General features: G+C 36.1%; 1 protein-coding gene across 1 annotated transcript in view; it reads right to left on the bottom strand.

The window, feature by feature from the left end:
• TNFSF15 (TNF superfamily member 15) overlaps window positions 1–16,640 on the bottom strand; it is a 31,961-nt gene extending 15,321 nt beyond the window's left edge. Inside the window, exon 1 of the mRNA XM_023507373.2 lies at window positions 16,326–16,640. Coding sequence (XP_023363141.1) covers window positions 16,326–16,550 — 225 coding nt within the window. The 5' untranslated portion in view covers window positions 16,551–16,640. The remainder of the gene's footprint in view (window positions 1–16,325) is intronic.
• Between the last annotated feature and the right edge of the window lie 3,195 nt (window positions 16,641–19,835).

The raw sequence follows: 19,835 nt of genomic DNA on the forward strand, positions 1-19,835 counted from the left end.
TTTCTTACATCAAACCAAAATTTGCTTCTTTGCAACTTTTATCTATTGCTTCTATTTCTGACTGCTGAAGTTAAGCAGAGCAAGGTCAATCTCTCTTTTCATGATGACCTTTCAAATATTATATGGCAGACAGCACTCATCTCTGCACTTATCAACTCTAGGATAGACCTCTCTAGTCTTTAATTCCAATGAGATACAATCTTGTCATATCCATACCTTGCCTCTACTTTCTCCTCTACTAATCTTTTAGGAAGAGATATTCATAATGATGATGATGATAACAAACCAATATTTATTAAATCCTTTGAATCTTGCAAAATGGTTTGCATATATGATCATGGAGTTATAAGCCCCCCTTGGAGGACATTTTATTTAATGTTTAATCTACCTTTCATGTATTTTCTCTATAATATTTCTGCTATGTAGTAATCTAATATTTGTTAAAATATCTCTGGTTAGGAAATGCATTATACCAGGAGTGTGCCTATCTCATATTAGGACAACTGTATTTGTTCAGTGCCTAGTTGTGCTTAGACCTATACTGTAGCTATATGCTTGGGAGTTAAAAATCTCTGGAGTTACGTTATACTTGGATTTATCGTTGAGATTTTATTTTTGTTCCAATTATTTCATCCAGTCTCATCTTTGTTAATTGGGTGGCTTACCATAATGGAATTTGTGCTCTTCTCAGAAGATGGACTTGTCAGCACCTGCCACCCACATGGCTATCTTTTCTCTTTCTGGACAGAGATAAGCACTAACAACACAGTAGAAAGTGCTGCTATAGTAATTTAGCTTTATCTATAGTAGCCAATATTCTAGATTGTTTCTAAGGACAGAACAAATGTAGATTCAAAGGTATCCATCCATTCAACATTCATTTATTTTACATTATACACCTACTACATGTGCGAGATATATCCAATTAGGATCTATCTACATGGTCTAGAAAAAGGACAATCAATTTTTTTTTTATTCCACAAAACAACATTGTGAAACCCAGTTACTTGTAGACTCCCTTTATTCTGTTTTGATAATGAAAACAATCACTCCAAATGGCTGTCCTTCCTTACTTCCCTACATTGTATATTCTCCTAATTTTTTTTTTATTTCCTTTAAGGCTTAACTCAGGCACCACTTAATCTAGGATTACTTTTCTGATTCCTGCCTTTCCCAACCCTAATGAAAATATTCTCTTTACTTACAAATTTTCTTGCTTTGCATCTCTCTGTGATCCTTATTACAATCTACCATGTATTATAGCTTTTTGCTCATTGGCACTATTTCTATGACTGTGTAAGCTGTTTGAGAGATGGTACCATACTATTCTTTGTATTTCTAACCTAGAACACAGTTAGAGTACTTAGCAAAATGTGAAAAAAAATTGTATTTCCCAGAATAAAAAAAACTGCCTTGGATAAAACATTCAAGATGATGTTCAATTCTTAATAGAAATTATAAATAAATACTTCCCAAAAGTATCTAAAACAAATTCTAGAATTAATTTTACCAAGTCTCAAAGAATCAGCTTGAATGCTAATCATCTAGACCAGAGTTTCTTAAATGTTTTTCCAGTTGTGACTCCTTTTTGTCTGAAAAAATTTTATTCAGTTCTGGATATATAAATATGTAAAATAGACATACAAATCAAACATTTGCTGATAATCATAACTTCATGACCCCCACATTCAGTTAGACAATCCCATATGGGGTTGCAACCCATAATTTAAGAAGCTTTGATGTAGACAAGTTCTACCCAACTCTTTTGTAGAGCTTTGTTAAGGGTATTTCACAAGTGGACTTCAGTTCATTCAATCAGTCATTAATCAATAAGGATTTATTAAGTATCTGCTATGAACCAGGCACTGTTTTAAATGCTGGGGCTATAAAGACAAAAAGTACTTGCTTTTAAGGTTACATTTTTGGTGGGGAGATGATACAAGTACATATAAACAGGGAAAAAATCAAAATAAATACAAGGTGGCATGGAAAGGAGGAAGCTAATATTTAGAGGACTCACTCTATTCCTGTAGAGTACTGAAGGTGATTAATACTTGAGGTGAATCATGAAAAAAAATGAGGATTCTATGAGCAGGGATAAGGAGGGAGAGACTTTAAGAATAGGCAACATCCAGTGGAAACATGAGGAAGTGGTAGACAGGGCTCTGTGAAGAACAGGATGAAGGCCAATCTGCCCAAGAATATAGAGTGGAGGAATAAGAATAAAAGAGAATGAGTGTGGAAAGGGAAATCATGGTCAGGTTGTAAAAGGCTTTAAAATCCAAACAGAGACCTCATGTTTTATTCTAAAGGTATTAGACATACATTAGAATGTACAAATATGGGAGGCACACAGCCAGACCTACACTTAGGCAATGTGGACTATAAGCCTCTTGAGGGCAGGGTCTGTTTTTCATTTTGTTTTATATTTCTGAATTCAATCCTCTAATCTTATCTCCAAAACATACTCTCTTCTTCTTTTCTTCTTCTTCTTCTTCTTCTCCTTCTTCTTCTTCTCCTTCTCCTCCTCTTCTTCCTCCTCCTCCTCCTTCTCCTTCTCTTCCTCCTCCTCCTCCTCTTCTTCTTCCTCCTCCTCCTCCTCCCCTCCTCCTCCTCCTCTTCCTCCTCCTCCTCTTCCTCCTTACTTAGAGCAGAGTTTCTTAAACTTTTGCAACCCCCTTTTGACTGAAAATTGTTTTTTACAGGACCCTGGGTATGTAGGTATATAAAATAGGTATACAAATCAAACATTTACTGATAATAAATTATAATTTTGTGAGTACCACATTCATTTACTAGACCTCATATGGGGTTGTGAACTACAGAAACTGAGATTTAGAAGATAATCAGTACAGTTTTAGTACAAATAAAGGTTCCACAATTTGGAAAATTTTAAAAATGTTTCTTGATTTTTGAAAGTTGGAAAAAAACTGTGTCTAAACGCTGGGGAACAAATAGCATTCTAATTCTGAGAACTCAATTTTGTCATTTGGTCGTTTGATGCTGCTTTCTCTTTCCTTTATCCCCCAGTACATTATAAACTCTTTGAGAAAGAATTATTTTTATTTTAAAATTTTAATAGTATTTTATTTTCCCCAATACATTCAGTGATAGTTTTTAATTTTCACTTTTGCAAAACTCTAATGTCTTTCCTAATGTTTCCAAATGTCTTTCCCTCTCCTCTTCTCTCCTTCCTCTCCAAGCAATCTGATATAGATTAAGCATGTGCAATTCTTCTAAGCATAGTTCCATATTTGTCATACTATAATCAGATCAAAAGGAAAAAAACATAAGAAAGGAAAAACAAGCAACTACAACAACAATAACAAAGGTGAAAATACTATGCTTTTATCCACATTCAGTCTTTATACTTCTATCTCTGGGTGTAGATGGCTTTTTCCATCACAAGTCTATTGGAATTGCTTTGAATCACCTCATTGTTGAAAAGAGCCAATCTTGTTACTTTGTACAATGTTTTTTTTTTTTTTTTTTTTTTTTTTTGGTTCTGCTCACTTCACTTAGCATTAGGTCATGCAAATCTTTCCAGGCTTTTCTGAAATTAGCCTGTCTATCATAATTTCTGCATAGAGCAATAATATCCAATTACATTAATATACCATAACTTATTATGTTCATTCCCCAACTGAGGGCTACTCAGTTTCTAGCTCTTTGCCACTACAAAAGGGCTGCTACAAACATTTTTTGCACATGTGGGTTCTTTTCCCTTTTTTATGATCTCTTTGGGATACAGATTCAGTAGAGATATTGCTGAATCAAAAAGTATGTTCAGTTTTATCCCCTTTTGGGCATAGTTCCAAGTCACTTTCCAGAATGCTTGGATCATTTCACAACTCCATCAACAATGCATTAGTGTCCCAGTTTTCCACATTCCCTCCAACATTCATCATTACTTTTTCCTCTCATTTTAGTCAGTCTGAGAGGTGTGACATGGTTCCTCAAAAGTTATCTTAATTTGCATTTCTCTAATCAATAGTGATTTAGAGCATTTTTTCAAATGACTAGAAATGACTTCAATTTCTTTGAAAATTGTTTGTTCATATGCTTTGACTATTTATCAATTGGGAAATGGTTTATCTTATAAATTTGAGTCAGTTCTCTCTATAGTTTAGAAATGAAGCATTTATCAGAAATACTGGTTGTAAAATTTTCTCCCTCTCAGCTTTCTGCTTTAAAGGAATTTTTTTTCACTCATCCCAATAGCTAATACAATTCTTTTCACATAGTGGGTATGGTCATTTAATAAATGCTTGATGATTTTGGATTCTTTCCCTTTTCCTAGTTCTCTTCATTCTCATTTCGACTCTCCACCCATTTCCAGTTCCCCTTTCTTTTTCCATCCCTGTAGCCTCAAAGTCTTATTTTGTTGGCAGGAAGATAAAACCAAAACTGAACAATAATTTAGAAAAAGACAAACTTCCGTAACTATGTCTTCTTCTCTCTTCCCCTTGTTCCCTTTTATTTGAAGATTTGAAGTGGTGTGTGTGTGTGTGTATGTGTGTGTGTGTGTGTGTGTGTATGTGTGTGTATGAGGCAGGGTGACTAGAAGTGAGGGGGGGTGGGTGGACATTTACTTCCCAGTATGTCTATCCCATATCTCTCTGTGTTTGACTCATATTGTCCCAATGAAAAAGGACAAAAAATTCATTCAGTCTTCTGAAAGTTTTTGTCTATGGGGGCCTATGGGGTTAAAAAGTTCAACATAGTATATTTCCACATTCTGGTATAAATCCCTTGAGGGTCAGGGCTTTAACTTCTCTATGACTCAACTGAATCACTTATGGGATGCTGGACCTGGAGTCAGGAAAATCTGAGTTCAAATTCAGCCTCACACATTTACTTGCTGTTTGATTTTGGGCAAGTCACTCAAAAATCACTTTTCTCATTTGTAAAATGCAGATGATTCTAGCATTTTACCTTGCAAAGTTGCTGTGAGGATCAAATAATATAGTAATTTTAAAGCTTTTAGCACAGTGCCTGACATAGTAAGCATTATGTAAATGTTAAGTATTATTATTTAATGCTATTGAAGAGTTTTATGTAAATCAGGACATTATAAAGATGAAAACAAACACTGTGCTGCTGATGCTGATACACATATAACAAGCATTTCATTGATTCTGAATGATCTGAAATAATAGCTAACAATAATGGCTAAAATTTATATAGTGCTTGCTATTTATAATTATTATCTCATTTGTTCCTCACAACAACCTTTGACAAGTAGATAGAAATCTCTATTATATGCAAATCTCTGAGGCAAATATGAAGACATAAAAGAAAGAAAACTGTCTTTTCATTCAAAGAGTTTATATTCTATTCAGGATCAATGAACAGACAAATATGAATGGTACAGATTGAAGCAGAGGAAAATGGAAGTCTAGAGCTTATAAGTAGAATTAAAAGGGTTCAACACCATCATAGAATTAATGAGGGAGCTAAATTAAACAACTGGCTCTTGATCAAGATAAATTGTTTGGTGTCATTACTGTCATGTGTTTCAAGGTACCAGGAAGTGATGGGATGTGACCAGATAGAATTATCCTCTTCTAATAATTTCTTTAGCATCTCTATGATTTGCCACACTTTTATTATACTCTGAAGCCCTAATGGTGCATTTTACTGCTTTGTCATGATTTAATGCCACAGATATGGCTTTGACTTATTTTCCCTTTTTGTTAGATAAACAATGTTTTTGAATTGTAAAGGATTATGCAAGTTTTGTGGTTTGAGATGATTGCCTCAAAGTTTCTGAAAGCCCTTTGAGAAGGGATATAATTCCTAGACTTGTCTTTGTTAAACTAGAATTTTTTACTCTTAAGGGGAGTCAGTGCCAGATAGCTGGATTTCTTGCTTTCTTGATAAATATACTAATTATGTGTAACTGATAGATCTGAATCCTAAACATTATGCTGAGGGACTCACACCTTATGTAAAGAGAAGGAAAACACTGACAGATAGGGGGATATAAGGAAAGGCCTCAACTTCCTTATTTTATACATAGAAAAATCGAGGTCCATAGGAAAAAAAAGTGACTTACTCAAGATCACATTTATAATAATATAACTAAGCCAAAATTAGAATCCAAATCCTTGCACTCTAATTTCTGTTACCTCCAATATGCGCTCTCTCTCTCTCTCTCTCTCTCTCTCTTGTGTGTGTGTGTGTTTCTCCCTCTCTGTGTCTCTATTTCCTCTTTCTCTTCTCTTCCTCTCTTCCTTTTTCCTTCTGTTTCTCTATCAGTCCCCCCTTCTCTGTCTCCCTCCCTTTGAGTCTCTGTCTATGTTTCAGTGTCTCTCCCTTTCTCACTCAAACTCTCTTCCTTTCTGTATTTTCTCTCTCCCTTTCAGTCTCTCTCAGTCAACCTCTCTCTCTCTCATTTTCTCTCTCCTCCTCCTCTTCCTCCTCTTCCCTTTTGTACTGCCATGCTCAAAAATAGAGTTCTTGAAGAATAGTATTTTGTTAATGTTCAGTCTAAATAACATCTATCATTAGTAACAGTCCATGTATCTGCCATTGGTCAGACTCTGCTAAGTCAAGACTCAGTGATAGTGCAGCAGTCTATATGTATGCTAGCTGCCTTATTCCCACTCACTTCACTTCTCCAAGATCAAGGGCGGGTTGAAATTATCATGAAGTAGATCTACAAGATCTGCTTTATTGTCAAGACTGATTAGCTCATAACTTGGGATCCCTGACTCACTAATTCCAACCATTCAGGCACTTATTGCTCTATTTCTAATCTCCTTTTTCTTTCTCATTTGGCTCATGATGACTGATGCTTAATAATTCAGAATAACCTGGCAATAACCTTGATTAGCATTAGCATTAGCATTTTCACTATTCCCCTTTATCAAACACCCCAGTGCTTAATACAATGCCTGGCACATGGCAGATGCTTAATAAATGTTTACTAATTTATTGATCAATTGATCTCAGCTCTTTTGGGTTGATTATTATCATTAGATTAGCACTGAGATGTTGGCCTGAATTTTCTCAAGGAACTCTTTCTCATTTAATTTTAAAGTACCAGTGCACTCTATCTTTAATCCTGTCCTCTATGTTTACTTATCACTTATTAAAAAGAAAATGGGTTAATGAATTATTAGACTTGGAAATTAAGAATTTTGTCATATCTTTAGTGCTAGTCACAAAAACCTTGCATATACTTGCATAAACTTGATATTTGGTGAGTTGAATTGGCAGCATAATCATGGGACATCAGAGCTGGGAAGGACCTTAGACCTAGTCCAATACCCACCATCTTGCAGAGATGGGAAATAACTTGCCCAAGATCATTCAGTCAATAAATAGCAGTCAGAATTCAAATCCTAGGCCTTTAACTTCATGTAGTAGAGTGAACTGAACAGTGGCTCAGGGAGTAGAGATCTGGGTTCAAATCTCACTTCTGATTTTACTACCTGTGTAGATAAATTACTGAAGCTCTGTGAGAATACTGAACCTTAGAATCCTCATCTATAAAAATTAAGAGGTTGGACTAGAAGGTTCTGAGCTCTCTTTTCTACTACCTCACAAAATAAATTGACAAGGACATGAATCTTATTACTGATTAATATTCTTCCCCATGTTCATAAATTCTGGGTTAAAATGTTATTGTTGCTTTGTTTTGTTTTTATATTTGGCTTTAGGAGAAAGACAAGGTAGAAAAATATGGTACTTTGACTTCACCTTTGCATTTTAGCTTTCTAAATTCCTGTTCATTTTTTCTTGTTTACATTCAAGAAATATTTAACTTTCTTTTACCATCAGGCATTCAATTGAGCAATTATTCACAGACATTGTGCTTTCTCAGACAAGACTAGTCTACTACTACTGTAGTAGCTTAGATGTGATTTTATTGGATTGTTTGGTCTTATTATCTGCCATGCCTTTATATAGAGTCATATGCTATGGAGATAAAAACTCCATGTTGTGTGAATATTGTTGTGATTCTGCCTTCATATTCAATCTCTATTGTTAGGGGTCAATGAACTGAATGACGTATGTCAGTTTTAATAGATCATCCATTCATTGCTTTTAAGTTATGAATGGATTGTTCTGAGAGGAAATGTTCAATGAACCTTGGTTAATCCTTTGATTTAAACTGCCCTTTCTCATTCTGTTCTCCTCCTCCTCCTTCCTCTTTTTCTCCTCTTCCTACTCTTTCTCTTCTCCTTTCTCCTCATCCTTCTCCTCTTTCTCTCCCTCTTCTCCTCTTTTCCTTCTCCTCCTCCCCCCTCCTCTTTCCCTTCTCCTTCCTGTCAACTCTCTTTCCCCCTCTCATCCTCTCCCCATTTCCTTCTTCTCAAAGAGTCCATTTCAATGTCTTGATTATTCTTGATTGGTGATGATTGAACTAATTTAATACAGAGATCTTCCTTTCACCAAGCTAAGTCTGGAGATTTACTTAATCCAGAGCTTTTAAGTATCATCCTCAAAACCATTTATTCAACCTTTTTGAATATTCTGGGCAGTAAAAAATTTCATTAAAGAGATGTAGTCAATTATAATCTTAATATAAGATGGAAATAAGGTAATAATCACAGTCCTAGACAAACTTAAAACTATTCTAAAAACATACTTTAAAATTTTTATTCTTCCCTTTGCCTTCTTACACCCCCATCTATGTCATTTTTATCTTTGTTAATCACTACTTAGAAATCAGGCTTTTGATAAAAAGTATTCTTGATTTGTGTTTTAATTTCCATCTAGTAAGATTTTGCTAGAATATAAGAGAAGTATAGATAGGGAAGAACAGACTTACAAATAAGGAAATCTGCACTAATGTGCTATATCACTTTGGTCAAGTTAACTTCTCTCATCTTTAAAGTTAAGAAGTTCTAAATCATCTCTGACTTACTTCCAAATCTATCATTCTATATTGTAAAATGTCAACCTAGTCTAAAACCTTATATCTTAAGGTGCCTTCCACTTCTAGTGTTATACTATTCTACAGTACTAGATTCTTTTACAATGTGTGTGTGTGTGTGTGTGTGTGTGTGTGTGTGTGTCCACAGGCCCATGTATATGCCCCTATCTCTCCCAGGTTGGAAATACATAGACCCAATCCCACTGCAACAGCCATGGGAGCTTTGACTTGCTGTTTACAACATGGGGCTATTCATTCCTCAGGCAATTTTATGGACCTTCTTCCCAAGGGCTCACCATACTAAAGTTAAAATTCATTTAGAAATCTTATTGGCTTAGCCCAGTGAAACTCTGACTTCTTGACCTCAAGAGATCCACCAGCCTCAGATTTATTAGGGGCAGGGATTACAGGTATGTGCCACTGAAAATATGTGCTATGTAGTCTATGTCTAACATTGTTAGTTCTTACCCTTCCCCCACCCTTCTCCATCTCACCTTTTGGACTGTATCTTTGATTTCACTTGATTTAGAGATCTCCCTCTGGGACATGGTCACATAGCCAATAGGTGTCAGAGGGGATAGTGGTCTTCCTGACCCCGAGGCCAGGTCTTTACACACTCTTCTCCACTTTCCCTTAGGGCCCTCATGGTTTTAATAACCAATGTATTAGCATTGAAAGCCATAATCAAGTAGACAGATATCAACAGTTAGAAAGTGAATTCAATTCTTGTTTTCTTTTATCAAGTTAGTAACAAAGGAATTTGGCATCTGGCTAACAAAAACTGTGAGTTAAAATAGGAAGCCTCCAGATATGTTCTTCCTGTGCTTTGTTCCTCAAGATGTTACATCCCAGGAGAGTTCCTTACTGATCAGTCTCCACCCTTCTTCCTCCCTTAATAAAGGCTCTTCTTCCATTCCCCCTCCACCACCCCTACGTGGATGCATTCTCTCCATCCAGGGGTCTCTTCCCCTAAGATCTTGTGCTCCAGTGTTTTCTTCCACCCTCAAATGAATCTGTATTTAAAAAGTTGATTAAAAAGATCTGATTTAAAAAGTTAAAAAGTCATTATTTGACACCATGCTTGTTTCAGCTCATCACTTTGTGGTGTTTCCTTCTATTTGCCAGAACTGCTAGCTATAGCTCTGACTACATTTTTTTGTTCTAAGGTTCCTTCTAGTTATAGTATTCTATGTTTTAAATCCTTTTTAGTTCTAATCTTCTAGGTTTTAGGGCCTTTTAGTTCTATTATTCTATCTTAGATATTCTATATTCTAAGTCCCCTTGAATTTTAACATTCTATGTTCTATGTCCCTTTTTATTCCAACCTTCTCTGTTCTAAGTCCCTTATAGTTCTATTATTCTGTATTCTAAGGTTCCTTCTCATTTTTCTTCCATTTTTCATTTTGTATTCTAATATTCTCTGATCTGTGTTCTAGCGTAGTATGTTTTAAAGTTACTTCCTTACCTGTGGTTTTAGATGTTTATTTGTTGTTTCATTTTGATTCAATAAAATGAAACTTGATATAATAATTTATAACATTCTTAGTTAAAACTTCTTAGCCAAAATGTATTAACAGATCCAATAGGATGAATTCTGTCATTTTACTTCTGAGTCAAATAAGAGGTTAAAACTTCCCTTCCTTCCCTATTGTAGTTTCTCCCTGGAATATAGTTGTCTGCATGACTACATCATGTGCAGGGAACAGATTTTGCCCATCAGGTTCCTGGGATGTTAAGCAGCTGGACATTGTTTCTCATGTGGGTGGGTGGCTAAGATGAAATGTTTTATTCTATTGAACTTACAGGAATGGCACTATTAGTTTAACTTTTAAATTATGGGGCAGGGAACAGAGTTAGACCTTTAGCAATAAACTTCTGCTAGAAATACAGTCTGCTATTTCTTCTTTGATAAAGTTTTGAGTTTTGTCAGATCACCAGTTAATTAGCAGCATTTATTAAGTTTCTGCATTGTGCCAAACACTGTGCTAGATGTTGATGTTACAAATGTGAAAATGAAACAGTGACTATATTTATTTGATTAGAGGAGACAATTTATATGTGAGAAGCAGCTAGGTGGTGTAGTGGCTAGAAAACTTGGCCTGAAGTCAGGAAAGCTGAGTTCAAATCCAGTTTTAGACACTTTACCAGCTGTCACCCTGGACTCACTTGATCACCATTTGCTTCAGTTTCCTCAACTGTAAAATGGGGATAAGCACCTATTTATTTTCCAGGGTTGTTGTGAGGATCCAATGAGATAAGATTTATAAAGTGCTTAGCACAGTGCCTGATACAGAACAGGTACTTACTAAGCTTTTCCAGAAGATCTCCTAACACATAATCCCTAACATATGGTTGTGTTGTCTCATGAAATTACTTATACTATGCATTACCTCTTAGTGTCCTAGGCAATTTTCCCAAGATTATGAAATCACAATATATATATATATATATATATATATATATATATACACACACATACATACATACATATATTTATAAATATAAATCTATCTTACAAATTAATATGACTGTACTCTTAAATTCCCTCTTTTGCATAGTGAGGAGGAGAAGTGAAGAAGGAAAAGACAGGAAGATTTCTTTCCCGTTCATTCAACTGGACTGAAAATAAACTTGCTAATACTGGAAGTACCCTGAATGATCAAGAGATATGATTCTAATTGCTAGCTGGCTCTCAAAATCTTAGTCTTGCTTCAGAAGTATTGGCTCCGTTGTTGAATTCCACAAATGCTTGAGTTGCCTTGCTTTGGAGCTTGGGGTGAAAAAGTAATTTGGAAAAACAAACCAGTCACTAACTTGGTAGACATGTAGAGTTCTTGTCCAGTTGCTATATCTGGCAGCATCTGTCTGATCAAGATATGGAAAATGGGGCCATGAAATATAGCATAAACAATATAGAAGTGGGAGTTGTTATTGTTTCAGACCTTGAATAGAATGTAGAGAATTACAAAGTCATTTGGTGCAGAATGATAGGTTCACATATTCACATTTTATGGCCCCAAAGGCTATAAAACTGTGTATACACTTAGATCCAGCAGTATCACTACTGGGTCTGTATCCTAAAGAGATCATGAAAGAGGATAGAGGACCCACATGTGCAAAAATGTTTATAGCAGCTCTTTTTGTGGTGGCAAAGAACTGGAAATTGAATGGATACCCATCAATTGGGAAATAGTTGTGTAAGTTATGGTATATGAATATAATAGAATATTATTATTTTATATAGAAATACTGAGCTGGCTGATTTCAGAAAAGCCTGGAAAGGCTCATGAATTGATGCTGAGTAAAGTGAGCAGAACCAGGAGTGAAGTGAGCAAAACCAGAACATTGTACACAATAACAGCAAGATTATATAATGATCAACTATGATAGACTTAGGTCTTCTCAGCAATGTGGTCATCCAAGATAATTCTAATAGACTTGTTATGAAAAATGTCAATCACATCCAGAGAGAGTTAGTTCTGAATGAAGCATAGTATTTTTTTTAACCTTTTGTTTATTTGTTTGCTTTTTCTTTCTCATTTTTTTTTCTCTTTTGGTCCAATTTTTCTTACATATGAAAAATGTGAAAATATATTTAGAAGGATTGTACATGTTTCACCTATATCAGATTGCTATATTAGATTGGGGAGAGGGGTGGTGGAAGAGAGAGGGAAAAAAAATTGGAACATAAAATCTTACAGAAATGAATGTTGAAAACTATCTTTGCATGCATTTAAACAAACAAACAAATAAATAAGTACATGCATTTTAAAAAATACAATTGAGGAAAAAAAATCATAGGTACATAGATTTAAAGCCACAGGGAACTTTGGACATGATAGAGTCCAATACCTTCCTTTTATAGATAAGAAAATTGAGACCCAGAAAAATTAAGTGACTTACTTAGGGTCACTAAATATTTGGAGCTAGATTAAAAATAAGGCCTTTTAGAGTCCAAGTCTGCAGCTTTTTTTTTTTTTTTTAAGGCATTCAAGGTTAAATGACTTATCCAAGATCATATAGGTGGCAAGACTGAATCTGAACTTAGGTCCTTCTGGTTCTAGGGGTGTTGCCCTATCTACTATGCTACTAGCTGATGCATATAGATTACTTTCTAAATTTAAACAATAACAACAACATATTTTTTATAGTTCACGAACTTGACAAAATTATTTTTCTTCCAGTAACCTTGCAAGGTAGGAATTGTAAAGTATTATCCTCATTTTTTAGTTGAGAAAATTGAAACTGAGAGAGGAAGTAAATGTTAAGCAGTAAATGTTGCACTATATATATATGTTGGTATATATCCATATATATGCACATATATATGGATAAAATGAAAATAAAAGTGAGCTTAGAATCAAATCTTAGCTCTGCCACTTTCTAGCTGCATAATTTGGGGCAGGCCTCTCAGTCTCTGTGAGCCTTTGGTAATAATATTTCTTTGGTAATGTTGGAAACTCCTCTTTGTATTACTTATCTCCAAGGTTTGTCAGAAGAGAGCTTTGTATAAATCTTTCAGCCTAATGGAAATGGAGCTGTGATGATTATGTGATTATTTATCAGGTTCTCAGGGAAACTTAATTTATACATATTTTACCCATATATAAGTGTCAACATGTGGACAGTTGATTTCCTGGCTCACTCTTTGAGGAGATACTCATGATAGTTTGTGTTTACATAGCAAATTGCATTTGACCTTTGCAACAATCCAGGGCAATGCAGGAATTATTGTTTACATTTTTATGGATGAGGAACCTGAGACAATGAGAAATGAAGTGAGTAACTCAGCTTTACATAACTTTACAATTAAGGCAAAGAGGTCAGACAGAGAATGTTGGACTTGGAATCAGGAGTTACTGATTTCAAATCTGACCTAGCTGTGTGAACTTGGATAAGTCATTTAACTCCTCTCAACTATAGTTTCCTCATCCATAAAGCAAGGATAATAATATTATCTGTCTCACAGGTAGTTAGGGGGCACAATGGAGAGAGTGCTAAGCTTGAAGTCTGGAAGCTTTTTCATTTTCTTGTATTCAAACTCAGATGCTTCCTAGCTATGTGGTCCTGGGCAAGTCACTTAACCCAGTTTGCCTCAGTTTCCTCATCTGTAAAATGAACTGGAGAAGAAAAGGGCAAACTACTCCAATATCTTTGCCCAAAAAATCCCAAATGGGGTCATGAAGAGTTGTATACAACTAAAAATTACTGAACAATTGCAATAATCTCACATGGGAATTGTTGGGAAGATCAAATAATTTAATATATATGAGGTGTCTGAGAACAAAATAAACAGAACATGGACAAATAGACTTTGGTTCAAATTTTCTCTGAATGATTTGGATTTGTTAGAGTGGTATTGTTTGCTTATTTTCATTTTCCTGAACACTCTTCCTGCTTTTGGACCTGGGCAATTCCCTTTCCCTTTGAAGAATGCTATTTCAACACCTGTAAAATGAGAAGGTTGGACTGGGTGATCCCTAAGATTTCTTTCATTTCTATAAGGCAGTTCTCTAAATCTTTTTCACTTTTCCTTTTCCAGGGAGAGTCAGTTGTATTTTCTTGCTTAACCAAAGTCTGAAAATTTTCCTACATCTCACCTTTTCTAGGTACCAGTCCTGAGTATCTTTCCTCATAGATCCACCTGTCTCTTGTCCTTGCCAACATACAATGGGTACTGATGTCACGTGCCTTTTCCTTCGGCTGAAAGCTCACAATACAACCACTGACAGAGGGATTGTGTACCGCATTCTAGACCAACAACTTGTGAATGGATATGGGAATATATGGCTGTAGGTGAAGGACTGGCCAGGATCAAAGCATGTCAGTAGAATTAGAATTTGTATATATCTCACCAAGTCACTTTTTGTGCATAGTCTTAAGTAAAACAAACATTAAAGGTGTAACAGCAGAAATTTAGACTGGGAACCAACAGACTTGGGTTTTACTCTCAATTTAGCCCTTGATGTTACCTTGTCCTCTCTGGACCTCAGTTTCTTCTTCTCTAAAAATGAACAAAATAGTTGTCAAGGTCCCTTTTAACTCAACCTTCTCTTGGTGTCTGCTTCAGACTGTATATGGCAGGGTCTCTTTTCAGTTTCATTGGATAAAGCTGAGGAGAGAGAAAACTCTCTCACCAAAAATGTTATAATAACCGGTCTCATTAAGCTGCTAAATCTTAAAACTCCATAAAAACATTTGGGAAACCCCATATATCTAGAGGTTTATAAATGCATTTCATTAATTAGGACTGAAGTGGATATTGTAAATATTGTAAATATTATAATCTGTTTCTACAGTATTTTCATCAATTTTTGTTTTGAGGGGAGAAGTTAATGTTTAACTATAAAATTGCTTTTAATTACAAGTATAGTTCTAAAAATGAAAGTTTTTTTAGTTTTTGGCCTTTTCAGAAACTGATCTGCCATGTATAGGGCCTACTAGCACAGACTAGGTGTATCTTATGTTTGACTCTAATGCTAACAGTGTTATGATGAATATAGCATCATATTCTGGAATATTGAGTTCACACAAGAAGAACACACAGGTGTTCTGTCCAGATGCCTCTTATCTGTTTCTATTGCCCAAGCTGGTGCAGCCACAAACAAATGATGCTTTTGCCTTCCATTTTTTGGCTTTGAAGTTTTACAGGCTTAGCTAGAACTACCCCATTTTTCATCCGTGGAAACTGGGGAAAATAGAGTTTCAATTGTTTGCCCAGGGTTGTATAGCCACTAAACGGTAAAAGAAGATTTTGGAGAATTGAACTCTAAATGATAACTTATATATTTCTAAACTCTTTGTACTTTGTTTTTCACCAAGATTTACTACTTTTGACAGATAGAAGATTAGTTATCTCCAGAATGTACAAATTTCATTTTTTTTTCTGACAAAAGATTTTTTTTTCTTTTCAAGATCAGAAATTTCTAATAATTTTTTTTTTCTGGAGTTGAGGTTTTGCTATTTATAAGTCCTACTTTAGATTTCTCTCTTCCCTTCCTTTAGGCTGGGTTTTAGGAAAACCAGAAAGAATGACAGAATGAGGGAAATGATTTAATTTTTGGACACAGAGAGATCATTGAGTATCAGCTATGGAAGGAATTTGGATTCTCTCTCTGCTCCATGGTTACAAGATAAAGTAGCCAAAAATCATAAATTTCTTAGACTTTGGTTCCTCTCATAAACTATAAAGTAGCAAAAAATCATAACTTCCTTGCACCCTGGCTCCTTTCATGAACTAACAGAAAAAGCCAGAAGTGGGAGGCATGCTCAGTGCCATGTGGTGGCATTAGTGCTTGCCTCTCTACAATATTATCTCTTGAATTCTTGGCCAGGGCCATAGCTGGCAAACTGGACCTCTCCCTGACTTTGAATGTGCCCAACTAGAGCACTAATTTCCCATTTCACACATTACTGTCAAAAGCATTTGTTGCCTTACCTGACCCCTTGCACACATTTCCTGTTGGGATCTGAAGTTTTCCACAAGCAGATAGACCAAGAGAGCAATAAAAATGAAGACCAAGAGCATGCAGAAAGTGACAGCTGGGTTCATTTTCCTTGAGTTTCTTCTGGTGCTATGATTGATCCTGTGATCATTGTCTCCTTCCTCCAGTATTCCCATTCTTCTTTCTGGGTCCAGCTCCAGACTTTTCCCTTTTGGCATGACTTTGCCCTATTGCAGCCTTCACTCTGAAATTTCTGGCTTCTCCCTATACCGGAAACCCCCATTATATACCAACAACTTGTGAAAGTGGATGAATGAATCTCCCTACTCCTCCTCCTTTTCTTCCCTCCCCTTTTCCCTTCTCTCCTCCCCGTTGACAGAACATGCGCGCGCGCGGGCACACACACACACACACACACACACACACACACACACACCCTGCTAGGGAATGTACCGCCTACAACAGAAACCAAGGTTTGAGAAAAAAGCTTTTCCAAGCATATTTGTAAGTTACGGACTTGCATGTGTATGCTGCTTCCTTAGTTTACAGAAGGAAGTTAGGAAAGTCCCTAAGGGAGGAGAAAAAGGATCAGTCCAGCCCAGGAGGCTGGTCAAATGAAAAGGCACCAGCTTGTGTCAAGGCTTGAGTTGATTACCCGATTGCTCTGTGTGAGTAAGAGAAGAGAAGCTGTCGTTTGTGGAAGTAAAAAAACAGGAAATTATTCCTCTCGCTAGGAAGGTGGAGTTGCCCAGAACAAATGAGAGAGGTCAGGGAAGAAGAGGAATAATCTATCTGCAGATTATACAATTTAGACCTAAAAAAGATCATAGAGATTGCCTGATTCACTAGATCCAGAGGAGTTAAGAGTCTAGACCAGAGGGACAAAACTGGAAAAGAAAAGACTTGGGATTTGAATCCATATCTTCTTCACTGTTGCTAAATTCCCCAAAACAGTTGAGAGACACTTTCCTGCCTCCATTATCTGCCATCTCTACAGAGTGACAGCTTCCATGACAAAATATAAATTTCTTAAAGGCAGTGATTCCTTAGTGCCTATTACAGTGCCTGGCACATAGCACAGTCCTTGCTAAATTCTTCATGGTTAATTGGGTAAAGCAAAATTCTGAATGAAGGAAGTCATTTAATCTCAAATCACATCCTCTAATAATGCTACCTGTAGCATTCCTCCAATCACATCCTCTAATAATACCTGTAGCAGGTACAGGTGCTCTCCTGATTGGTGGAGATCAATGCTCTTGACTCTGTGGGGGGTGAGGCAGAGTTGGTGAGAGTCAGCAAGAGAATGCTTCAGTTTTCTTTGAATACTTGAAATCTCTTAGGATTCTTTGAGGTTCAGCAGTTGTACTAGGGGCTTCTGGCTCACAGTTCATCGAGAGAAGATGGAAGATTCCAACCCCATTTCAGGTTTCAAGGAAAAGACTCTGGGAAGAAGCAAACAAGAGAGGAGCAGGCAGTCTCCATCAGGTCTTTATAGTCCACTCATTACTTTAGAGACTTCAGGGAATTTCCCTTGGGTGAGATCTGGGATTTTTACTCTCTCTTGACAACTCCTCCCTGCCCTTCATGTAGGTGCAGGATAATGATACCAGTAAGGAGAAGTTTCAATACCAATGAGTTTTGAGACTGAGGATGCAATACCTGTATAAGTATGTCACTTTTACATAATTCTTTATAATCACATAGCACTTAGTGAAGTGTCTTTAGTCTGTTAAGAAAGTTTGAATAACATGATGAGAAAAGCACTGAATTTGGAGTCAGATCTCATTGAACCTCATTATTGGCCTGTGAAGTAGACAAGGCAAGTATTATCACAGATCAAGCACTTAAGGTCTAGATAGATAAGACAATTTGCCACAAACATTAGGACCCAAACTGAACCTTAAGTCTTCTTTTCACAAGTCTATAATTTTTTTTTCTATTGCACTCTTTTCGCTTACAGACAAAAGAACATGGGTAGGTATTACTATATTCTAATGCCTTAGAAATAACCAAATTCAATAATTCTGCTTAGATAGAATCATCACACAAATGGAAGGATGGGAAGAAGAGGAACAATCACTTATTAAGTGACAATAATGTGCCCACACTTTATGGATATTTCATTTGATCATCCCAGCAACCCAGGAAAATAGATGCTATTAAAATTTCTATTTTATAGTGAAGAAAACTAAGACAAATTTGTCACTTGCCCCAGGTTTATATAAATAGTAAGTGTTTGGAATTGGATTTGAATTCAGTTCTTCCTAACTCCAGACTCAGCACTCTATTCATTGTGATTTAAAGTTGGGAAGACAGCAAGGTACAATGAATGAATACTGGTTCTGGAATTAGAAAATGGGTTCAAATTGTGGCTCTTTTGCCGATTTTCTGTGTGATTTTGTGCAAGTCAGTTTATGTCTCTGGGTCTTTCACTTTCCACATATCTAAAATGAGAAGGTTTTAGAGGAGGACAAAATAGTCTCTGAAGTCCCTTCTATCTTTGATTTATCTGAGAAAGTTGGGTCACGTGATTAAGCATCTGCTATGTGTAAGGAAGGCATTCTATTAGAAGATAGGAAGGTAAAAATAAAGACAGACCCAGGCCTTGCACACAATTTATGAAACCCAAGTGTGTAAATCAAGTACTTAAAATTTTTGGTATTTCTTCTTTTATAATCCTGACTGTCATTAAATTCTTGCTGTCTCTCTTCTTCCCCCTTCAATGTTTGTCATGGTAGGGAAGTGAGCTTGGATTCTTAATGATTATGCCAGAAGTCAAGTAATAAATATTGATGCAGTGTCTACTATATGCCAGATGCTGTGCTAAACAACAGAGATATAAGTATGTAAAAGCAAAGACGGTTCCTTCCCTCAAGGAACTTGCAATCTAATGAGGAAAGACCACACATAATAGAAATCAGTTTTTTTCCCTCCCTTCCTCCTCTCTTTCTCTCTCTCTTTAAAATCTGGCTTTCCACCCCATCATTCCATTAAGACTGCTCTTTCCAAAGTTACCAATTATCTCTTAGTTGCCAAATTCCATGGCCTTTTCCCAGTTTTCATTCTCCTTGACCTCCCAACCACCTTTGACACTGTTAATTATTCTCTCCTCCCTGATATCCTCTTCTTTCAAGGTTTTGGAATACCACTTTCTCCTGGTTCTTCTCATACCTATCTGGATCCTTCTCTTCCTTCTTAGCTGGATTTTCACTTAGATCATACTCTCTACCATTGATGTCTCACAGGATTTCACTCTGGTACCTCTTCTCCCTCCATACTACTTTACTTAGACATACCATCTCTAGGCTCACACTTCTCAAATATAATTATTCTGGCCTAATTTCTCTGACCTCCAATATTACATCTCCAACTTCCTTTGAGACACCTCAAACTGGATGTACACTAAACATATTTTAAGTGCATTTTATTATCCAAGACAGAACTCATTATCTTTTTCCTTGAATTCGGGGCAATATCATTCTTACACTTCCTCAGGTTTGCAA

This window comes from Sarcophilus harrisii, chromosome 2 (genome assembly GCF_902635505.1).
Source record: "Sarcophilus harrisii chromosome 2, mSarHar1.11, whole genome shotgun sequence".
NCBI classification, from domain to species: domain Eukaryota; kingdom Metazoa; phylum Chordata; class Mammalia; order Dasyuromorphia; family Dasyuridae; genus Sarcophilus; species Sarcophilus harrisii.